The 18,823-nt window shown below is 34.2% G+C and overlaps 3 protein-coding genes across 13 annotated transcripts in view; 1 reads left to right on the top strand and 2 right to left on the bottom strand.

The window, feature by feature from the left end:
• The first annotated feature begins 101 nt into the window (after window positions 1-101).
• LOC126848233 (ankyrin repeat and zinc finger domain-containing protein 1-like) lies at window positions 102-4,946 on the top strand. 2 transcript variants are annotated; one of them, XM_050588950.1, is made up of 12 exons: window positions 102-396; window positions 1,114-1,311; window positions 1,377-1,699; window positions 1,879-1,993; window positions 2,075-2,220; window positions 2,351-2,576; window positions 2,648-2,911; window positions 3,066-3,257; window positions 3,501-3,783; window positions 3,886-4,027; window positions 4,120-4,293; window positions 4,402-4,945. In XM_050588950.1, the coding sequence occupies exons 1-12, from the start codon at window positions 252-254 to the stop codon at window positions 4,573-4,575; spliced, it is 2,382 nt and encodes a 793-aa protein (XP_050444907.1). In that variant the 5' UTR covers window positions 102-251; the 3' UTR covers window positions 4,576-4,945. The 2 variants fall into 2 exon arrangements, with proteins under 2 accessions (XP_050444907.1, XP_050444908.1); XM_050588951.1 differs by lacking the exon at window positions 102-396 and adding an exon at window positions 453-641 and having other exon boundaries at window positions 4,402-4,946.
• Window positions 4,947-5,280: 334 nt separating this feature from the next.
• LOC126848247 (uncharacterized) lies at window positions 5,281-9,472 on the bottom strand. The gene is given in 2 exon segments (XM_050589002.1): window positions 5,281-8,490; window positions 8,492-9,472. Coding segments are annotated over 2 exon segments (1,896 nt in total). The 5' UTR covers window positions 9,460-9,472; the 3' UTR covers window positions 5,281-7,562.
• Window positions 9,473-9,800: 328 nt separating this feature from the next.
• Window positions 9,801-18,823, bottom strand: part of LOC126848238 (uncharacterized) — a 35,549-nt gene continuing 26,526 nt past the window's right edge. For 8 of the 10 annotated variants that reach the window (XM_050588973.1, XM_050588965.1, XM_050588968.1 and 5 more), the window contains 10 exons: window positions 17,853-17,978; window positions 17,483-17,722; window positions 16,543-16,671; window positions 15,981-16,110; window positions 14,819-14,941; window positions 14,247-14,336; window positions 13,669-13,798; window positions 10,785-11,003; window positions 10,242-10,333; window positions 9,801-9,942 (listed from right to left, as the gene is read on the bottom strand). In XM_050588973.1, coding sequence (XP_050444930.1) covers window positions 9,802-9,942; window positions 10,242-10,333; window positions 10,785-11,003; window positions 13,669-13,798; window positions 14,247-14,336; window positions 14,819-14,941; window positions 15,981-16,110; window positions 16,543-16,671; window positions 17,483-17,722; window positions 17,853-17,978 — 1,420 coding nt within the window. In that variant the 3' untranslated portion in view covers window position 9,801. The remainder of the gene's footprint in view (window positions 9,943-10,241; window positions 10,334-10,784; window positions 11,004-13,668; window positions 13,799-14,246; window positions 14,337-14,818; window positions 14,942-15,980; window positions 16,111-16,542; window positions 16,672-17,482; window positions 17,723-17,852; window positions 17,979-18,823) is intronic. The other 2 variants (XM_050588964.1, XM_050588974.1) reach the window with 1 other exon arrangement.

Here is an 18,823-nt window from a genome sequence, read left to right as displayed (position 1 = left end):
CATAATTTTTATATCTGTTTCGATGAGTTGACAAATCATTTAAATATCCCGCTCGATGGCGACGTGTTTCTGCATGATAGTACGTAGTACACGCAGGATGATGTAATCACTCCGCTCCGCGGCGCGAAAGAGTTGCGCAAGATAACGAAACGGTCAGTACTGTATTTTTCTGGAGTAAGTATTCGTTGACAATTTTCGTCGTTCATTCACGTTCGTTTCTTCGTCCTCCGTCGTCTTTCAAGCTTCAGATTATGGCGAACGAGGCTCCTCCGCACTGGGCGAAGGAAGGGAAAGAAATTGATCATCAAATCTGCAAGATACACAATCCGGACGACTTCAAACGTATCACCAAGGGGATTAAAGTTGCGCGATGCATGCAATCGCCGTCTCCCTACGGTAAGCTCGCTTCCCAGGAGGTTACGTGACATATCGATGATTCTATTTTGGAAGAAGATAAATAACGACAGACAATTTATATTTATTTATTATTGATTGATTATATGTAGCATATATTTCCCAATGGGTAAACCGCGTAGGCGTGTGTTGGTCAGTTTTGGTTTTATAGCATCTGCGTTGTAAGCGCGACAAATAGACAGGATTCTTGATGAAGAGAAAGAAAAAAACAACAAACGAAGTGGGAGGTATAATAAACGAACATACAAATTATCATATATGTGATGAATATGAAGAGTGCTGAATTTATTTTTGATCCGCAATGAAAGCTAGATAGAAATAATTATATTGCTTATTTATTATATCAGAATGTGAAATTTTATTAGTGCTCGATGAAGATGAAATAATTAATTTGCTTGGATAACAGAAATTAAAAATATTATAAGGATTATCCTTTATTAGTGAAAGCAAACTTTGCTTTTTTATCTGATATAATCAGAGTAAAAATCAATTGTTCAATCAGTGGAAATTTAATCAGGGATATAGAAATTTTTTTGGGATATATAAAGAAGATAATTAAAAATTGAATATTTTTTTTTTAATATTTTTGAAAATATTTTGTTTGTCAGTTTGTCATTTATAAATGAAGCAAAGAAAATATTGTGGAGATCAACAACAATATTTGGCAACATTCCACAAGTAAAATTTTCTATTTTGCAGTGCCTGACAGTGAACAAGAATTGAGTCATTTAGTAGTGTCTGACTCTTTGTGCTGTTCTCATTGTAATGCTGAGTTTGAAGATAAACCACAACAGAGACTACACTATAAATTGGATTGGCATCGTTATAATCTTAAACAAAATCTGAATGGCTTAAAGTCGATTAGTGAGGATAGCTTTAATAGGATGGTTGGTGAAGGTACAGTCTGAGATGAAGTACATAGCAATACGCTTAAGACAGTACGACATGTGCAAATTTTGTAGGTGATATGTCTAGTCTCTCTGGTAGTGAGGTGGAATCCGAAAACGAGGACGAGGCTGGTACTTCAGAGACTAGGGTTTCATCAAATGAGCAAATCAAGAACGAGCCTACAAATAAGAACGGTTCTGCGGGTATCAACAGATCTAGAAAAATGTCGGAAAGACGCGGGAGGATGATTGAATCGGATATTTCGGACACCGAGTGTGAGGAAATGTCTAAGGAACGAAAGTTGCAGGTCGTTGCCAGTCGTCATACCAAAGTTTTCTTCGAGAATGATGATGGCAATATATTTAGCATCTATCGATGCCTGCTGCATCACAAGAAGGTTTGTTATCATTAATTAAATTTAGTTACTATTAATTAGAGATATTTAGAAATGTACATACTATTATTATATTTAATATATATGTGCACAACAAAATATTATCTTGAAATTTGATTTACCTTGAGTCACTTGGCGTGCTCTTTACTTGCCAGATCGGGAGATATGCAATTACGTTTTAGGACATTCCTGAGAAAGACAGTGAGATGATCATTCAGGCACTGGACAGTGGAAAGACATCCAAATGGACAGTTATCATGGTCGGCGGTGGACATTTTGCTGCGGCTGTATTTCAAAGTACGTATTTTGTATTAAGAATATTTTTTGCGAGTGTATGTGTGTATAATCATTACATCGGTTTGCGTTGACGTATTATAGATGGTGAGCCGATTGTGCATAAGACTTTCCATTCTTATACCGTGCGAGCGAAACAAGGCTTTGCTCAAAGTTCTCGCACAAACGGTAATCACGCAAAGAGTGCTGGCGCCAGTTTGCGAAGATATAATGAGGCATCGCTTATTCAGGTATACTTTAAAGAGTACTTGTACATAAATATCACAAATAAATTATGGATTTATCTAATACTTATGTAATTAAATTATTGTACTTTGGTTCAAGAGTTATAAATGATATAACAATAATTTTATTTCTTAGCATGTGCAAGAGATACTGGAATCATGGTCGACGCATATCAACAATTCGTCGGCTGTTTTGTACCGAGCAGTTGGACCGCACAATCGCATGGTCCTTTTTGGCGGCAAGAATCCTCCCTTAGATAAGAACAATTTTAGAATAAGACCATTGCCATTTCCCACACGTAGAGCCACATTTAGAGAAGTCAAGAGGGTATATGATATAGTGAGCACCATGGAGATTTATGGTAAACAATTATTTATCTTTCAAATTTAATATAACTATTAATACATTTTAAAATATTTGACTGTATTTTAGGCTCAGCAGCGGATTTTACCGACTGTTTTCCCAACTCTCCGCGACAACCCATACGTAAGAAAATTTCGAAACCTGAAATAATGAGCGAAATACCAGAAGGAGATGTTGTTGCCGAATGTAATTCTAACATAGGTAGTACCAATAGTCCCCAAGAGAACGATAAGTTTAAAACACCCATACAGTCTACACCGGAAAAGCAGCATCGGAATTCCCGTCACATAGATAGAGCGAAACCGAGGAAAAGTCCGAATCGGCCGCTACCAGGTAAATATTATTAATATGAATCATAAATAATTATAGAATATCTATTTTTAAAATGTGATCGACGTTTATATAAAATAAAATATTTATATTATACTTTTTCACAAACATGTATTTTTGTTGGATGGCTGATATAGAGGATTTCATTATTTTATAGATATTATTGTTAGATTAGCTCAATCGTCCTCTGAATCGGAATTAGATGCGCAACTTCCACTGGACGTTCCTTTAATTGAACAAATTGTCGAAGTAGATTTTTCAGAGAGTTTGCAACCTTTTCAAGATACTGTACCAAAATACATGAAGAACAAGAAAGCTAATCGGCAGAAGAAAAAAGTGAAAAAGGATGGTAAGGTTACTTAATAGATGACTCCTGTATCAAATTTGTGATTTTTTGCAACTTATTGTAATAATTCAAGAATATGAAAAAATACATTCAAGAATACGAAAAAATACATTACATATTATAGTTTAAATAAAAGAAAAATTTCTCCCTCTTTAAAAATTAAAGTTGAGTCGAAAAACATTTTATCAATACATATTTTATAATTTCTTAAAGTGTTATATAAGTTTTATATTATATTATTTTTAGCCCAGATAATCAATGAAGTACTGTTGAATGCTAGAACCAAGCTATGGACTGCATGTAAGCAAGGCGATAACGATTTATTATCCTCAGTCATTAATGATCTATTAACCAAAGTTAAAGAGTGCGAGGAGGAACAGAATAAAAAAGATGTTGCAATCAATTGTATGACGTCTAATGATACTTCTATAAACAAGGATGACATAACGAAATTGGTTAATGATGCCAATGAGGATGGTAATACAATGTTGCATTTAGCGGCACTTGGTGGGCACTGTGAACAAGTATGGTACATATTATTGTAATTTATTATGGAGTTTATTATAATTTATATATTTTTAAAAATTGTGCAAATTTTGGATAACTTTTATATAATTTGATTTGTCTTAAGGTTGTTGTTAAAAATCGGATCCGATCCCTGCAATAAGAATAAGAAGCTACAAACACCTTATGCCGCTGCTAATGATAAAAAGACTAGAAATACGTTTAGAAGATTTATGGAAATTAATCCGGACAAGTTTAATTATCAAAAGGTATTATTTATAACAGAATATTGCATCAATATTAAAACAAACAGCTTTGTTATTTAAAAACTGTTTTAATAAATTTATGTCTTATTTGATAGTCTCAAATACCTGGGCCACTTAGCGATGAGATAGAGCAAGCAGAAGTGGAAAAGAAGAGGCAGCAACGGAAATTGAAACGATTCAAGGACAAAATAAAGAGGAAGGAATTCGAACTAAAAAAACAGGAGGAAAACGAAAAGCAGAGATTTCTTAATCTCAGCGACAAAGAAAAGGTGCAAATATTAAAATGTATTTCTTTAATAATTAATATGTCATTTTCCAATTTTTGTTTAACATTTTGTTTAACAGATTTGATATTTTGCTTTTTTTTTGTTATGTAGAGAGCATTAGTTGTGCAGAATCGGATGTTAAGCGAAGGATATACTGTAATCTCGCGGTGCTTCCAATGTGCCATTGATATGACAAACAAGGAGCCTTTTGAGTACAACGCCAATCGCTTTTGCTCAATGCCGTGTCTCAAGGAGCACCGTCTTCACAATAAATATGTTATCTGATGGTGTATTATGTCTAGCTAAAAAAACTCTTTTTATTCTAATTGTGCATTTGCGGTCAATAATCAATCGCGGTTATTGATTTGTAGTAAAAAAAAAAACTATATTTATACATAGAGAAATCATGCTAAATTAATTTATAACAACAATTTATGAAATTTGTCACAATTATTGAAAAGCAAGAAGAAATTCTCGTCCTGTCATTTATATGCTTTTTTGAAAGGACACAGAAAGGAAGGAAAAATATTGTTTTATAATATAAATCACAACTTTGAGAATATATTAATGAGAAAAAATTTCTCAATTAGTTTTTAAAAAGGATGCAAATGTCTCTCTCTCAGAAAAATTATATATATATATATATATATATATATATATATATATATACATACATATATACATATATACAATATATATATATACAATACAATATACATTATATATATTATACATTATATATATATATATATATATATATATATATATAATATTTTGTATATAATATATATAATGGATGCTTATAAATTATTGTTTAATGTATACATATTAGTGTATACGTATAAGTGTTATATGTATACATATAAGTATTGTATAATATATACATATATTTGTGTACACATACACACATGTATGTATGTATGTAATACAAGATGTGTTAATGTAAAACATTATATTTAAAGGATTTGAGAAATAAGGATCTTTTCAGGCTATAACAATAGATTATATATTTCTATGTAATCGGGTGTACATAGAAGGCATTCCCTTTTTACAAATTATAATGTATTGTTTTATGCATATTATTTTGACTTGCTAATATTTGACATTTTTACTTGCGTATTAAATACTATATATGTATATATTGTGTGTATATAGGAGTAAAATGACATACACACTGCTAAAGATAAATAAAATATTCAATGCTCACATATACATATTCGCGCTCGGAATATTCGAAAAAATTATGCATAAATGTGTATATATGTATGTGTATATATGTGTATGTATATATATATATATATATATATATATATATATATATATGTGTATGTATGTATGTATGTATGTATGTATGTATGTATATATAATATATACAGGGTGCTTGAGTTGTAGCATATATATTTTTGATGAAGAGAAATCACAAATTAGACGTTGTGTAAGAGTAAGACAAATGTGCGTTTCAAATAATATCTTATTAAATAATAAAATAATATATAACTACTTTTTAAACTTAGATTCTAAGCGTATGTTACTTACAAAATATATAGCAAATAAAAATTCTCATAAGATTTCACACATTTTATTAGATCTTCAATTTATATTCAAAATATGAAAGTTTAATCGTTCATAAGTGGTAGATGCAAACTTAATTAAATATTATTTTAAAAAAGCTAAGATTAAAAATCATTAAAAAATTTGAGATATTACCGAACTTTATAAAATGCTTTATGGATTGCTCTACAATATTTAACAATTAATTTAGAAATAATAAAGCAAAGCATATAATTCTTTGAGTTAAAAAATTGTAAAATACTTCTAAATTTCTTTCTCTCTTTCTCTTTCTCTCTGAAAAAAAAAAATATTTTTACTCTTCTCTATTTTATCAATTAAATCTATACTATTCATCACAGAAACACCCTATATATATTTGATTGTAAAATTTCGTTAATGACTAGTATCAGTAAAAACATCCGCGCGCATTACTGTAAATAAATTCAGTTCGCGATTAATATGATGTATATAATCACAGGAACGAAACACGGTTTTTGCAAGCGAAAAATATCTTGCCGACAGGAAATGAAAAATTTATACAATCAAGAACATCAAACGATCTTACAATCTTACATTTTTCTAATGCAATGGTGCACATTTAGCAATATATTATCATTCCCTATAATCGATATATATACAAGCTGGATTGTTTTTACACTTAATTTCTACGTAACGTCTTTCTCGATGCAAGCATGATAAAAATAATCACACATACTTCGAGCTAACGCAACACGTTGCACGCAGAACAAGCGAACGAACACACATGGATCGAAAATCCGGAATAAATTATTTATCTCGTCGAACGATTTGGCAAGAATTGAAAAAGAAATCCATCGTTCGAGCTTGAATATCGCGAGTTTTCGATCGCTCCTTACATTCTACTCGGCTTTTCGCTCTACGCGTTTTTGTGTTCGAGATATGTACAAATCAGAAGTCATTAGTTTTTTAATTGAAAAAGTTGATAAAGCACATAGATCTGAATATTATTAGGCTAAAACGCATGCGGTATGTTATGATCCATTGTTTGTGCAAAAATAGTATCTGCATCCGATCTTCACTTCTCTGATTCTCATTCCATCAGACGAAGTGACGAGAGAAAGAGAGAGAGGGAGAGACAGTGCAGTATTTTTAAGTACAAAATATTCGAAACTCTACTTGAGATAATCTATTTCATCAATCTCTCTCTATTGTATCTGCCTTGATTGCGCTATAATCTGACTTGTGTTAATCTCGTTTCAATATGTATGCATTTGGGTGATTTACACATATATTCTCTGTTCAGTCTCTTAGTATAGTTGTATAAATTTGAACAAAAGATTCTTACTATCAATATTTTACAAATATTATAACGAAAATGATTCATTCAAGTTTCTTGTTCAAATCGGTTGCATTCGGCTGTGTAATGGAATAGTTTTGTGTAATTATTTATAGCTGAAAACACACTAAATCGGAAAATTGGAAATCTAAAAATTTTTTTGTAATAAATGCGAGTACCTAATTAATTAATCATATAAATTAATGTCGAGCGCGTATTATTTAATTAGCCGCTTAAATTTTATGTTCGTCGAAAAAAGACAATAACGATAATATTCTTAAGCTAATTGAAACTTAGTTATAAATTTTTTTCAGTAGTTTGACGGCAGCAATCACACACATAGAGCGATCGAATTCAGTGCGGCGATTCATGCTGACAATGAGATGACGAGATCTTTTCCGCCCGATTAGATCGATGTGGAATCGTCCGTGTCGGTGTCGTCGCCATAAAGACCTCGACCATCGGTCTTTGTCCAGGAGGTCGCAGTAGACTCTACACCAACTTCGTACCTATTCTCCTCTTGGGCGTTGTTGGACGGCACGATTCTCACGTAAGTTTCTTTCACACCACTTAAGGGTTGCTCCACGACGCTCTTGATGCTTCTTTCCTCGCAGCTGGCGGACTTGGAGCGGATTTTTTCCTCGGGCTTCTTCGTCACCGTCTCGATTGATTCCAGCGAACTCTTCCTGCGGCTGTTCCTGCGATTTGTTCTGGCGATCTGGTCCTTGGCACTGGTGGAGGTCCTTCGACCTATCTTTGGGCTCTCGTTCTCCAGATATTTACGAATCCATTTGGGTGTCTCGCTCGAGTATGCCTGAACCTTCTTCGCGTACTTGCCAGGCGTGCTTGGCAGGATCATCGGAACTTCCGTCTCGATCACTGTCGTGATCACCTGCTCGTTCTCGTCGAAGTTACTCTCCAGATATTTACGCTTCGGCGTACCGCCCACGCTCATCTTGCCGAGGGTCGAGACACTGCCGCTTTCATCACTACCGGAAGTCTCGTACGTGTACGAATAGTGTCGTTGGATGTGTTTTGGTTCCTGCTGCTGTTCTTGCTGCTGTTGATCCTGCTCTTTGCCTTCCTGCCCCTTCTCCTCGCTTGTCTCTTGATTCCGTCGATTCTCTTCCTTCTCGATCCTCTTCAACTTTTCCAGCGCATCGTCGATCGAATATCGTGGTGATTTTCTGCCGCCGGTGGCGAACTCGGGTAATTTCACTGGTGATAACAGCGACTGTCGCAGGTTGCCGGCGATGCTATGCCGCTGCCGGACAGGTGGGTCCAATAATCGGCGCAAACTCGAATTTCTAATCTCCGGCACCGACATCCTCTCGGACCGGAATTGGCGGCGGTTTGCCGGACGCGCGCACAGTCTTTGCGATCTCCCCAGCCTTTGGTGGCGATGGCGACGTCGACATCTTTCTGCCAGCAAACGGGAAATCCGGCGCGAGAAATCGTCTCTCGCCGGGTGGGAAGATCGGCGAGGTGCTCGCTACAATCACGCTCTGCAGGCCTTCGCAAGTGGGACTCTTGAGCCTATCGGACGTTATTCCGGTTAGATCCTCTGTCTTCATCTGTTGATGCTCGAAGATCGGCGAGCTCGCGATTGGTAGCAGTCGCGACTTACAGCTATCCTGGCTGTCCAGGCTAAAGCGCTGCTTTGTCAGCTGACTGTCTAGACTGAAGCGTTGCTTAGGCGTGCCGGCGATCAATCGCAGATCGTTCTGTGTCTCCAGCTCTGGTATCGAGAACCGATCGCGATTGAACTTGACTTGCGCAGCTCCGCCACCGCCCAGGTCCTTGATGTTCCGATATTTGGCACCGATATCTAGCTGAGACAGACGGTCACGTTGACTCGCTTGCAGAACGGGAGGCACGAATCTCTTGTGTTTGAGAGGGAAAGGCGGCGGCGATGGGGAGGGCACGACGCCGATACCGCTGATCTCGCGGTAACCGCTGCTGAGACATGGTTGGGACAGCCGTTGCTGTCCTCGGCCGGGATAATAGTCGCCAGTGACTAGGGTGGGCTGTGACAGTCGTTCGCGCTTGTCCTGCCGCAGTGCGAATCTGCGTACATCCGGCTGCGAGAGTCGCGACGAGCTCCTCTCCATTGTTAGACTGCCACGTGGGCTGCCGCCCAGGACATGCACGTTCGGCGTCGAGAGCCTTTCCTCCTCGTTGATGCTATTGTCGCCCGAGGCGGCCCGCAGACTGGTGTATGACAGACGACCGACACCAACACCACGATTCATGCTAAAGAAGTTGATACCGCTTAGACTGGAGTTGAGGGTCGGCTGCGACATACGGATCCGACGATCGGGCGAGCCGCCTGAGCGCCGATCATACGAAATCAGAAGAGTTGGTAGATTCGGCTGTGAGTAACGGCTACGTTGACTCGCGGGCGAGTAGCTCGGTGGACAGGGAGTGGTTGAGTAGGTGCCCGAGTCTTGGGACTCGATGCTCGATTGTGATTGCGGCGGCGCCTTGACCGGGGTGATGTGTAGATTCGGATGGGAAAGCCGATTCTTACGGCCTTGATTCGGTCGCTTCAGGTGATCGATTAGATTCGGTTGGGACAACCGGACGATGCACGGGTTCGGGCACCGATTCAAGTACCAGAGATCCCGACGAGAGTACGGCTCGCATCAGAGGGTGCCCTCTTCGCGCAAGCGTCGCATGAAGACCGGTCGCACGTCCTCAAAGAACGACGGCAGATCGAGCTCGGCAGCGCGTGCGATACCGCCGTCTTTGCACTCCAACCAGTATGTATCCATGAGGCCCTTACCCTGCGAAATCGGGAAATGAAATTTCACGCCGCAGACAAAAAACGGAAAATGAATCGATATTAATCAATAATTTATTTTTTCATCATAATTATCAATTATGATGAGAAAATAAATTATTGATTAATGAAAAATTTTCCTGTCCGTGCTTTAATGTCGTTTTTACGACACGATATGTGGATAATAAAATAAGGAAAAAACTTACATTTTGATTGATCAAAGATAAATATATATATATATATATAGGTATATATAATATAATATAGAGATTCTTATATAGAGAGAGAAGAAAGAAAAATTACCTTTACATCAACAAGACCACGATGCTCGATCTTAAAACCGCCCACGGCATCGAGTGCCTTCTTCATTTCCAAACTAATGTGAATCCGCAGAGCTTGAATAAAAAAAATATGTAACATTTCGAATGTAACTTATTAATTAATGAACGAATTATTATTTAATTATTGAATTAATTATTAAATTCAATAATTTAATTAATTATATAATCTAATTATTAATATAAATTAATAATAATTATAATTTAATTATTAATATAATTTAATAATAATTATAATTTAATTAGTTATTTAAAATATAATTTTAGAATTACATTCTATCAATTAATAAACAGTATTAAATTATTAATTTATTAAATTATTTAGTAAAATAAACATTAAATATAAGGAGAAAAGGTATACAAAATGGAATACGAGCGAGATTGCTGCTCAGGAAATAATTCGCGAAAATTCTAACAATCTATTTAATTTTAATCTTTTAATAATTTACAAATCTCTGTTAATGATATAAATCTAAATAAGTTTCTCTAGATGCGAAAAATGGATTACCTTCACCGGTTGATTCCATGCGACTCGCTGTATTGACTGTGTCGCCGAAGAGGCAGTAACGGGGCATCTTGCTGCCGACGATACCGGCGACGACGGGCCCGGTGTGGGCACCGCTCCTTATCTGAAGCCGTTCGCCGGGACGTTTCGGTACTTGGAAAACGGACGAGGCCGCGAGCAGATCCAACGCCATCGTCGCGATCTCGGATACGTGCTTGTCACCTGAGCGGAATGAAATCGCAAACGAAAGAAAATATGAATCGGAAGAACGATGTTGTTCAAGACGACGCAAGCATTGAAGTATATATGTATATATAGAATGCGGAGTCGCACATACCATGAAATAAAATATTTGCCTACATGCGCTAAAAAAAAATCTCATTAATTGCTCGCGCAATTCGATTTTTTTATCTCATCATTTTTTTTGCTATGAAAAAATATCAAGTATTTATATTGGCAAGGAATTTGGTTCACATTTCAATATAGATTTTAGGTGCGTAGGCTTGGGTCTTAAATTAGTGCAATTCTTTAGTCTTTCTTTATTTTCGAAAAAATTATAAATTAATTTTTCTTTGCGAATATATCAAAATAATTTTTATCCCTGCCTGTGTTTAGATTATAAGAGAGCGATAAAGACAGATTTAATTAAAAAATATATTATTGTAAACATAGTATTATATTATTATATTTTTATATACTTATAAAAATTACACCAAATTCTTTCGCGGAGTTATAACTGTAATTTGCCAATCATATATCGTATCGAACTATGTATTGAAATTCCTCTTTTTCTAATTAGTTAAATTCTAATCTTTAATCTTTGATCTTCAAGATGATATATTTAGATTGTTAATAGCTGATTCAAAGAACACGGAATATTCTACTTTTACGTATTTTTATAGTACATATTTTGTGCCGATAAATATACGGCTCGTTTTTTGCGGCTATTGTTTATGTACGCGATTACCTTGTTGTTATTCGCGCGGTGAACTTCGAGCGGGCTGACAGCAAACATGACGCGCTTCCTACGTCACATAAGCTTTCGAGCATTGAAAGATATTGAGAGACGCTAAATGTTCAAGTTAATCCAATTAATGATTAGCAATAGATTTGCGCAATCGATTAATTTTCATAATAACATGTATTGCGATAACGGTTATTTATCGAAACATCGCGTGATATTTATGTTTGAAGTAGAAATCAAAGCGATGGATGGGGAATTTCAAATTGTCTAATTGCGATATTTATATAAGCGATAATATGTAAATATAATTTATTTAGAGTTAAATATATCTCGTGTTATATCGTTTAATAATAACAAATATTTCGCAGATTTTTTCTTCGCGCGTGTTTATTTACATATTTATTCGATTGAAATTTATTGCGCGAATAGTTTATCAAAGCGACGGATATTTTCGGAAATATTTTATTGTGCAAAACTTTAATTTGAATTCATATTTTTATTCATGTTTATTTTCGGATATTTTATTGCGCGAAACTTTAATTTGAATTAATGTTTTTATTCATTATTATTTATTAGCACATTCTCGAATGTTACATTGTGCGAAACTTTAATTTTAATTCATATACTTTTATTTGTGTTTATTTCTGCGTGAATTATATTCATACAAAATAGTAAAACTGTGTGTCGATAAATGATGAACGCGAACTATTGATTGGCAACAATAATTCATTGCGGACTGCGGAGAGTTTATGTTTTGTGACCGCGATTTTCGCATCGTTTACTCATCTCAATACATATAGCGTAGTTTATCAATTTCAGGAGTGCCGTTCAAAGTTCGCGCGAACGTTAGATATATTCTCTGTTAATTATTCTGCAATCGTAACCATGTTTCACATTTGAATATTTTTTCGTACGAATGTTATAACGAAGCAGTAACAGACAAACCAGAGAAAAGAAGGGGGAGGAGGAGATTGAGAGAGATATTGAACGACCGCGAAATAATCACGGGGTGAGCGATTTATAATTTCTTTGATTTATCATTTGTTGCTTATAAATTTAATTGCCCATTTATCTGCGCTATAGTGATCGGTGTTTTACTTTATGTAATGTATATAAAATATATTTTAGATTTTTTACTTTATTTTGAAATACTTAAAATATTTATAATTAATAGAATAATTATTATAATTTTATAATAATTATAATAATATATGTATATATATTATTATTAATAATTAGTATTTTTGAGATATATATATATATAAACCTTTAATTGTGTTTAAGATTTATATGTGATCATAAATTTTAATAAGTATTACCTTTTAAATTATTATATTTTTATCATATCTTATAAAAGTGTATTTTATATAAAATCTTTTCTCCAAATTTACGTAATTTGTCCGTTTAAAGAATGAGTAAAAATTTAATTGTGCATATAATAAATATTTTTGATATATTACATAATTATTTTCTGAATATTGCTTCATAATTTGAATATATTTGTATGTGTTATAAATCAAGGTTGTGTTAGAATTACAACTTCGCTATTGAGCGTCATATCGGTGAGTGTTAGATTTTTTATTTTAATTTCCAGCTAATTTTTGACATGGTTTTGGGTTTATTTAAATATATTTCATTAGTCTTTCAAAATTAGTATAAATAACAATTATATGCGAATGGCCTAAAATAAACCAAGTTTTTTAGTATTTTTATTTTTTTTATTATACTGTTAAAATGTTAAAGCAAGCTTTAGATATTAAAGATTTAAAATATTTAAATAGAGATTAATAATAAGAATTAAGAAATTCAAAATTAAGAAAATGTAATGCGGAAAATTCGGATAAAAAGGAGTCGTGCATTTTTATGATAGTTAACATGCTACAAGGCCGTAGACAATAAGCGGAATTAGGGGGGGTTTCGTACTTTTACCATTTCTAACGGGCAAGCCGGAAGCGACCATATAAGAATCGCCGATGGTTTCCACCTTGTATACATCGTAGCATTCGATGCGCGCATCAAACAGTTTGTAGATCGAGTTGAGAAACGTCACTACCTAAAAAAGAGAGACAGAAAAACATACGATTGTCGTTACATGCATTATATCGTTATTCTCGAATATAAATCATTCATTACGTTTTGCTGTATATTTCGCGTAAAATGGAAAATTAAATTGGGTATATAAAAAATATATATAAAAGTTCCAAATAGAATTAAATATCAAAATAATTCAGACAAATATTCGAGCGATTATCGAACCAAATATGAGAGAATAACGATAAAGAAATAAATAATAATAATAATAACGAGAAAAAAACGTCGGATAAATAATTTAATAATTGCCACAGTGCGATTCGAAATTGTCTTGTGTACGTTTCGTGGGAATTCGCGCGGTATGCGCGCGATTTCATCATCGGGGCGGTATTGTGATGGAACTTTCGCGTAATTTAACAATTCGTTTCGGGATCGATCGGTCATTTTCTCGAGAACAGAATGAGACGCACCTCGAGGGGTGTATTTTCCGCGGCGATCTCTGTGAAACCGACTATGTCGCTGAAGTAGACGGTCACTGCTTCGTAATATTCGGCCGGCACCTGTTGAACGAAAAAAATTTATAGGTCGTAAAAAATGAAAATGTCATACAGAAAAATGGTAAAAAAGATTGTCTTATTTTCTCGTCATTTTGCACAATCAATCATTTACGATGCGAGAAAAGTCTGGGTCAATAACAAGTTCACATTGAAAGAGATCCAAATAATTCAAGAAAATCAAAGAATTCTCGATTGTGAAAGAGTCATAAATCCTTTACAATGAGTCTAAAAACAGAAGCATCTTCAAGAAAAAAAAAAATTTTTAATCTAGGAAGGTTAAATATCGATCTGATATGAGAGAGAGATGTATAAATAATGTAGATTAATATTTTAAAGATATAAAGTTTAATAAATCCAAGATTTTTATAAGACTATAGTTTGTGTATATATGATCTCGTGTGGAATATTGCGTGTTTTTTCTTATTTTGAATAAATTCTGTGTGTGTGTGTGGTTTAAATGATTTAAAATATTTTTTAAAATTCACCTGTTGAGTCTGCTTGAGTTGCTGAGCAACACTAGGTGGAAGCATTTGGAAGAGCAATGTGTCGCTCTTTCTCTTCTCGCGCTTGAGCTCACGGGCTTTTTGCGCCAAATTTGCGGCATACATCTATAATTAATAATAGCTTTAAGATAATAGATTAAAATAACTAGGCTAATAATAGTTAGATTATATAATAATATACAACTGTCAGAAATGTGATAATATTTCCATATTGCTCCGAGATATGTATAATTATGCAGAGGAAAACTTAAAGAATTAAAATTTAAAAAATCACAGAATATATTCTCTTTCCTCAAAGAATTTTTTTTTAAATTTAATACTTTTTAAAATTTTATAAGTTTCTGAAAATTTAAATTATTTCTGCATGCAATTTTTAGAATGTAAAAAAGAACGTGCATTTTTGTCACAAACAGATAATTAATGGATTAATATTGCCTATTAATTTTTTTCATAAATAGAATTAGCATTGAAAACTTCACGAATAGCGAAAAACATTTTAGTTTAGGGAATTTCTCTTATCATAAATAACCTTTGACTGATTTTCTATTAAGACGTCAGTCACGCGATACGCTGTTTATTCGTCGCCGACGTCGTGGCTTCGAACTCTAGAACACGGAATTGAATTATGGGATACAAACTAAGACGCGGTCATGAAAGTTTCTTATAATCCTTCCCACGAATTCTACATTCAGTAAGCAAGTTAATATTAACAAGCGACGTTGGAAAGATTTGTGTCACTACTGTGAGTTGAAACTCAGGCAAATAATTAAAATAAAATTTAAAATTTCTTCTTTTATCAGATACCGTTTATCAGATATACCGTTTGTTTCTTATAGATAGATAAATTCGTCTTTCATTCTCAATCATTTATAATTCGAAAATTATTTTTTGGATATTCTAATAAAATATATTTATTTCTAGAGATAGATATATTTTAATTTGTAAAATTTTAAATTTAATAAATTAATATAATTGATAAATAAATAATTTAAAAAATTAATTTTAAGTTCTCTATCAAGAAAATCCGCGATGAAAATTAAAGTATATATTAGACACTCGGTATACAAATTATTATGAGCTATGTATGAAAGAGAGTCACATGTGCATGAAAGGGAATCAAATTGACGGAATTTAAATCGCAAACCTGAATAGTAGCAACAGCGTTGCGCATCAGTATGATGATAATGGGCGACACTACCAGCACCAGAACGACGATAGCGATACCTGCAACTTCCTTGTTGCTCGCGTCTTGTAATGTCGAATTGACATAATCCCTGTCAATACAGATGTATATCACACATTCTCGATGATTAATATATTTAATAGATAATAAGAGTGTGGTATTTTTTTATTATCAGATAATAAATTGGAACAAATCAATTTATTATTTGCAGATTAGGAAAATTGATATAAATAATGAATTTACTAATTTTTTTTCTAACATTTTATTTTGCCTTTGTGAAAGTTTGATATTTTTTATATATATATGTAAAATTTAATTTAATCAATTTGACAGATTTTTATTATTCGCATTTAACACTATATATTCTCCATATTTTTTAAGTGATACGATGAATCGCTCATCGAGTTTTTTCTAAGGAGAAATCTTTTTTTTGAAAATCTTTTGTCTCGCACTGTGTGTCCGTTGTGTTTTATGCGAGTCTCAGCAGAACGGGAAAACAATTCCATTATGAGGATTACGCTACCTTATCATGTGACGCAATTCCCGCTGCAGTTTACGCAGCTCGTCGATGTAAGTGGCCATCGAATCGAAGTAAGCGATTGCGTCTTCCACGCTCGGTTCTCTCTTCTGATTCCGCAGGATTTCCTCTCGCCTTGAAAAGAGAATACACAACGTTTACGTATTTAATCCTATCTTCGTTTTTTTATTCTCATAATCTATCATCCGTCTGTTATGCGCATAAAAGCGTCTTCATTCATGAATACACTTTCCCTAAATTATTACACTGGCAGAAAAGTGTCTGTGTAATTTCTCAAAATACGGTGGAGAATATTCTGCGAATATTTTAATACACATTTAAAATTCGTATTTTTTAACTGCAATTGAATCTTCTAAAGTATCGAGGAAAATATAAGATGAGTTTATAGATATATCATATTCATACGTTTAAATTTTTAATATTATATATAATATATTTTTACATAATATATTTTTGCTTGCGAAAGATCTTTCTGGGAATTTTAACTGAAACGTCTAAATTGCTCTTCAAAATTTTCGAGTAAGCCATGTGCCTGTTCAGAAATTGATAGAGAAATAGGAGGTCCAATAATATTCTCCTCTAGCATTATTAAGCTTGAATTAATTAATATTCAATGTTATTTACAAAATAAAAGACATTAATTTGTCCAGAAACTATAACTCTCCGATAAAATAAATGTTGAATATGCTTCAATTAAAACGCAGCATACGATAATAGAAGTTCTAATAACAGAGACTATTTCAATTGCAGTTTGACTTAACATTCACGATACAATATTCTTTCAAAATTAACATGTTTTTGAAAAATTTACAATAGCGAAAAATGTTAAATGTTTGAAGGGATTTAATCTTTGATTAATTTATAAGATTTATTTGCGCAATCAGGACATAGAAGAAAAACTCGGGAAACAGTTTTTTTTTTTTACCTTGCCTTGATCTTGCTATATTCGGGCATGGTGCGCGTGAGATCATCGTAGAACATCTTCAGGGAGGGAACGTATGTAAGAGCGGCGTTGAGAAGATCGCGTCCCAACGCCTCGTGGCGAACGTAACTGACGTAGTTCTCCCCGAGGAGGACGCCGCGGCCAAAATAATTGATACCCTCCACGGAGGCGATACCGAGGCTCTCGATGCTCCGTAAAAGATTTTTGAAGGCTATCAGATATCTGAAATGTTAGAAATTTTATTACAATGTTAATTTTTCATCTCGTTCTTTTTCGAGAAAGAGATAAAAAGATTGCGAAAGAGAGGGAGAGATCTCGTCGCCTCTTTGCGGAAAGCTTTCGCAAGACTTACCTCCACACCCCGCTGTTGTCCGTCTCCTTGATCTGATTAGTCAGGTGATCTAGCATAGCTGCGTTCACGCCCGTGTACCACCACATTACTTCGCTGATGCTGCTCGCCTCCGAGCTTATCTTCTGCCTACGGAGAAACATACAAACAAACTTTGCAATTCGATTACCTTACATGTGTCAGTGTGTTATAGATACGATGCGCGATCGATATCACGTAGGGAAGTTACTCTGAATTATGATTTTGTCGTGGATAAGATAATCACGTAATGCGAATATAATTGCGCCTGAACGCGACGAAATAATCTAATCGAGCAATCTCACATAGCCCGGACATAATATTTAAAGTATGTTTGCCAACTAGCTCGATATTCGTCTTTCTTTCAAAATGGAAAATTCTTGCGTAGAAATAATAAAGGAAAATAAATTAGAGTTTAGACAAAAAATTTGAACAAATTATATGATCGAAAGATCTACTCGAACCGTATACATATAAAGATCGTTTATAAATCATATATATCGATATACATATTTCCAGGCTTTAGGGATCGGAAGAATTTAAGATTTAATTTAAATTTTGATTCTATTTGATGATTTGGAAAAATTTTGAGTGCTATTTTTAGCGAATAGTACTTCTATTTAAATACTTTTAATTTGGATATTAATTTCTGTGTCCTAAAATGCTTCGGAAATCATCTGACAATTTTGCCTCGTTCGAAGCGATGAATTTAAAAAAGAATCGCAAGAGATCCTTTGGATAAATGGAAGTCGCCTTGGAGGATTCCGCACGTGGCGATATTGGTCGATAATGACACCGGTAGCTAGACCTTCGCATCTGTTACGTGGGTTTGATCGATGCGTTGCTCGTCGTCGTATCGGGGAGATTTAACCGTGGACAGACGTGACGAGATCAGGGAGAAAGAGATGGAACGAAGGGGAAAGATAGAGAGGATAATATATGGAAAGGGAGAAAGA

The sequence above is a fragment of the Cataglyphis hispanica genome, chromosome 3, assembly GCF_021464435.1.
Source record: "Cataglyphis hispanica isolate Lineage 1 chromosome 3, ULB_Chis1_1.0, whole genome shotgun sequence".
Taxonomy (NCBI): Eukaryota; Metazoa; Arthropoda; class Insecta; order Hymenoptera; family Formicidae; genus Cataglyphis; species Cataglyphis hispanica.
The sequence above is the reverse complement of the archived record's forward strand: the minus strand, read 5'-3'. Positions and strand labels throughout refer to the sequence as shown.

What these genes read in the sequence shown, in the direction of transcription:
- LOC126848233 (XM_050588950.1), top strand. Translation starts at nt 252, where the DNA reads ATGGCGAACGAGGCTCCTCCGCACTGGGCGAAGGAAGGGAAAGAAATT. An exon ending in ATGAGGCATCGCTTATTCAG is followed by an intron (nt 2,221 to 2,350) that starts GTATACTTTAAA and finishes TTTATTTCTTAG; the next exon opens with CATGTGCAAGAGATACTGGA. An exon ending in GAAAAAAGTGAAAAAGGATG is followed by an intron (nt 3,258 to 3,500) that starts GTAAGGTTACTT and finishes TATTATTTTTAG; the next exon opens with CCCAGATAATCAATGAAGTA.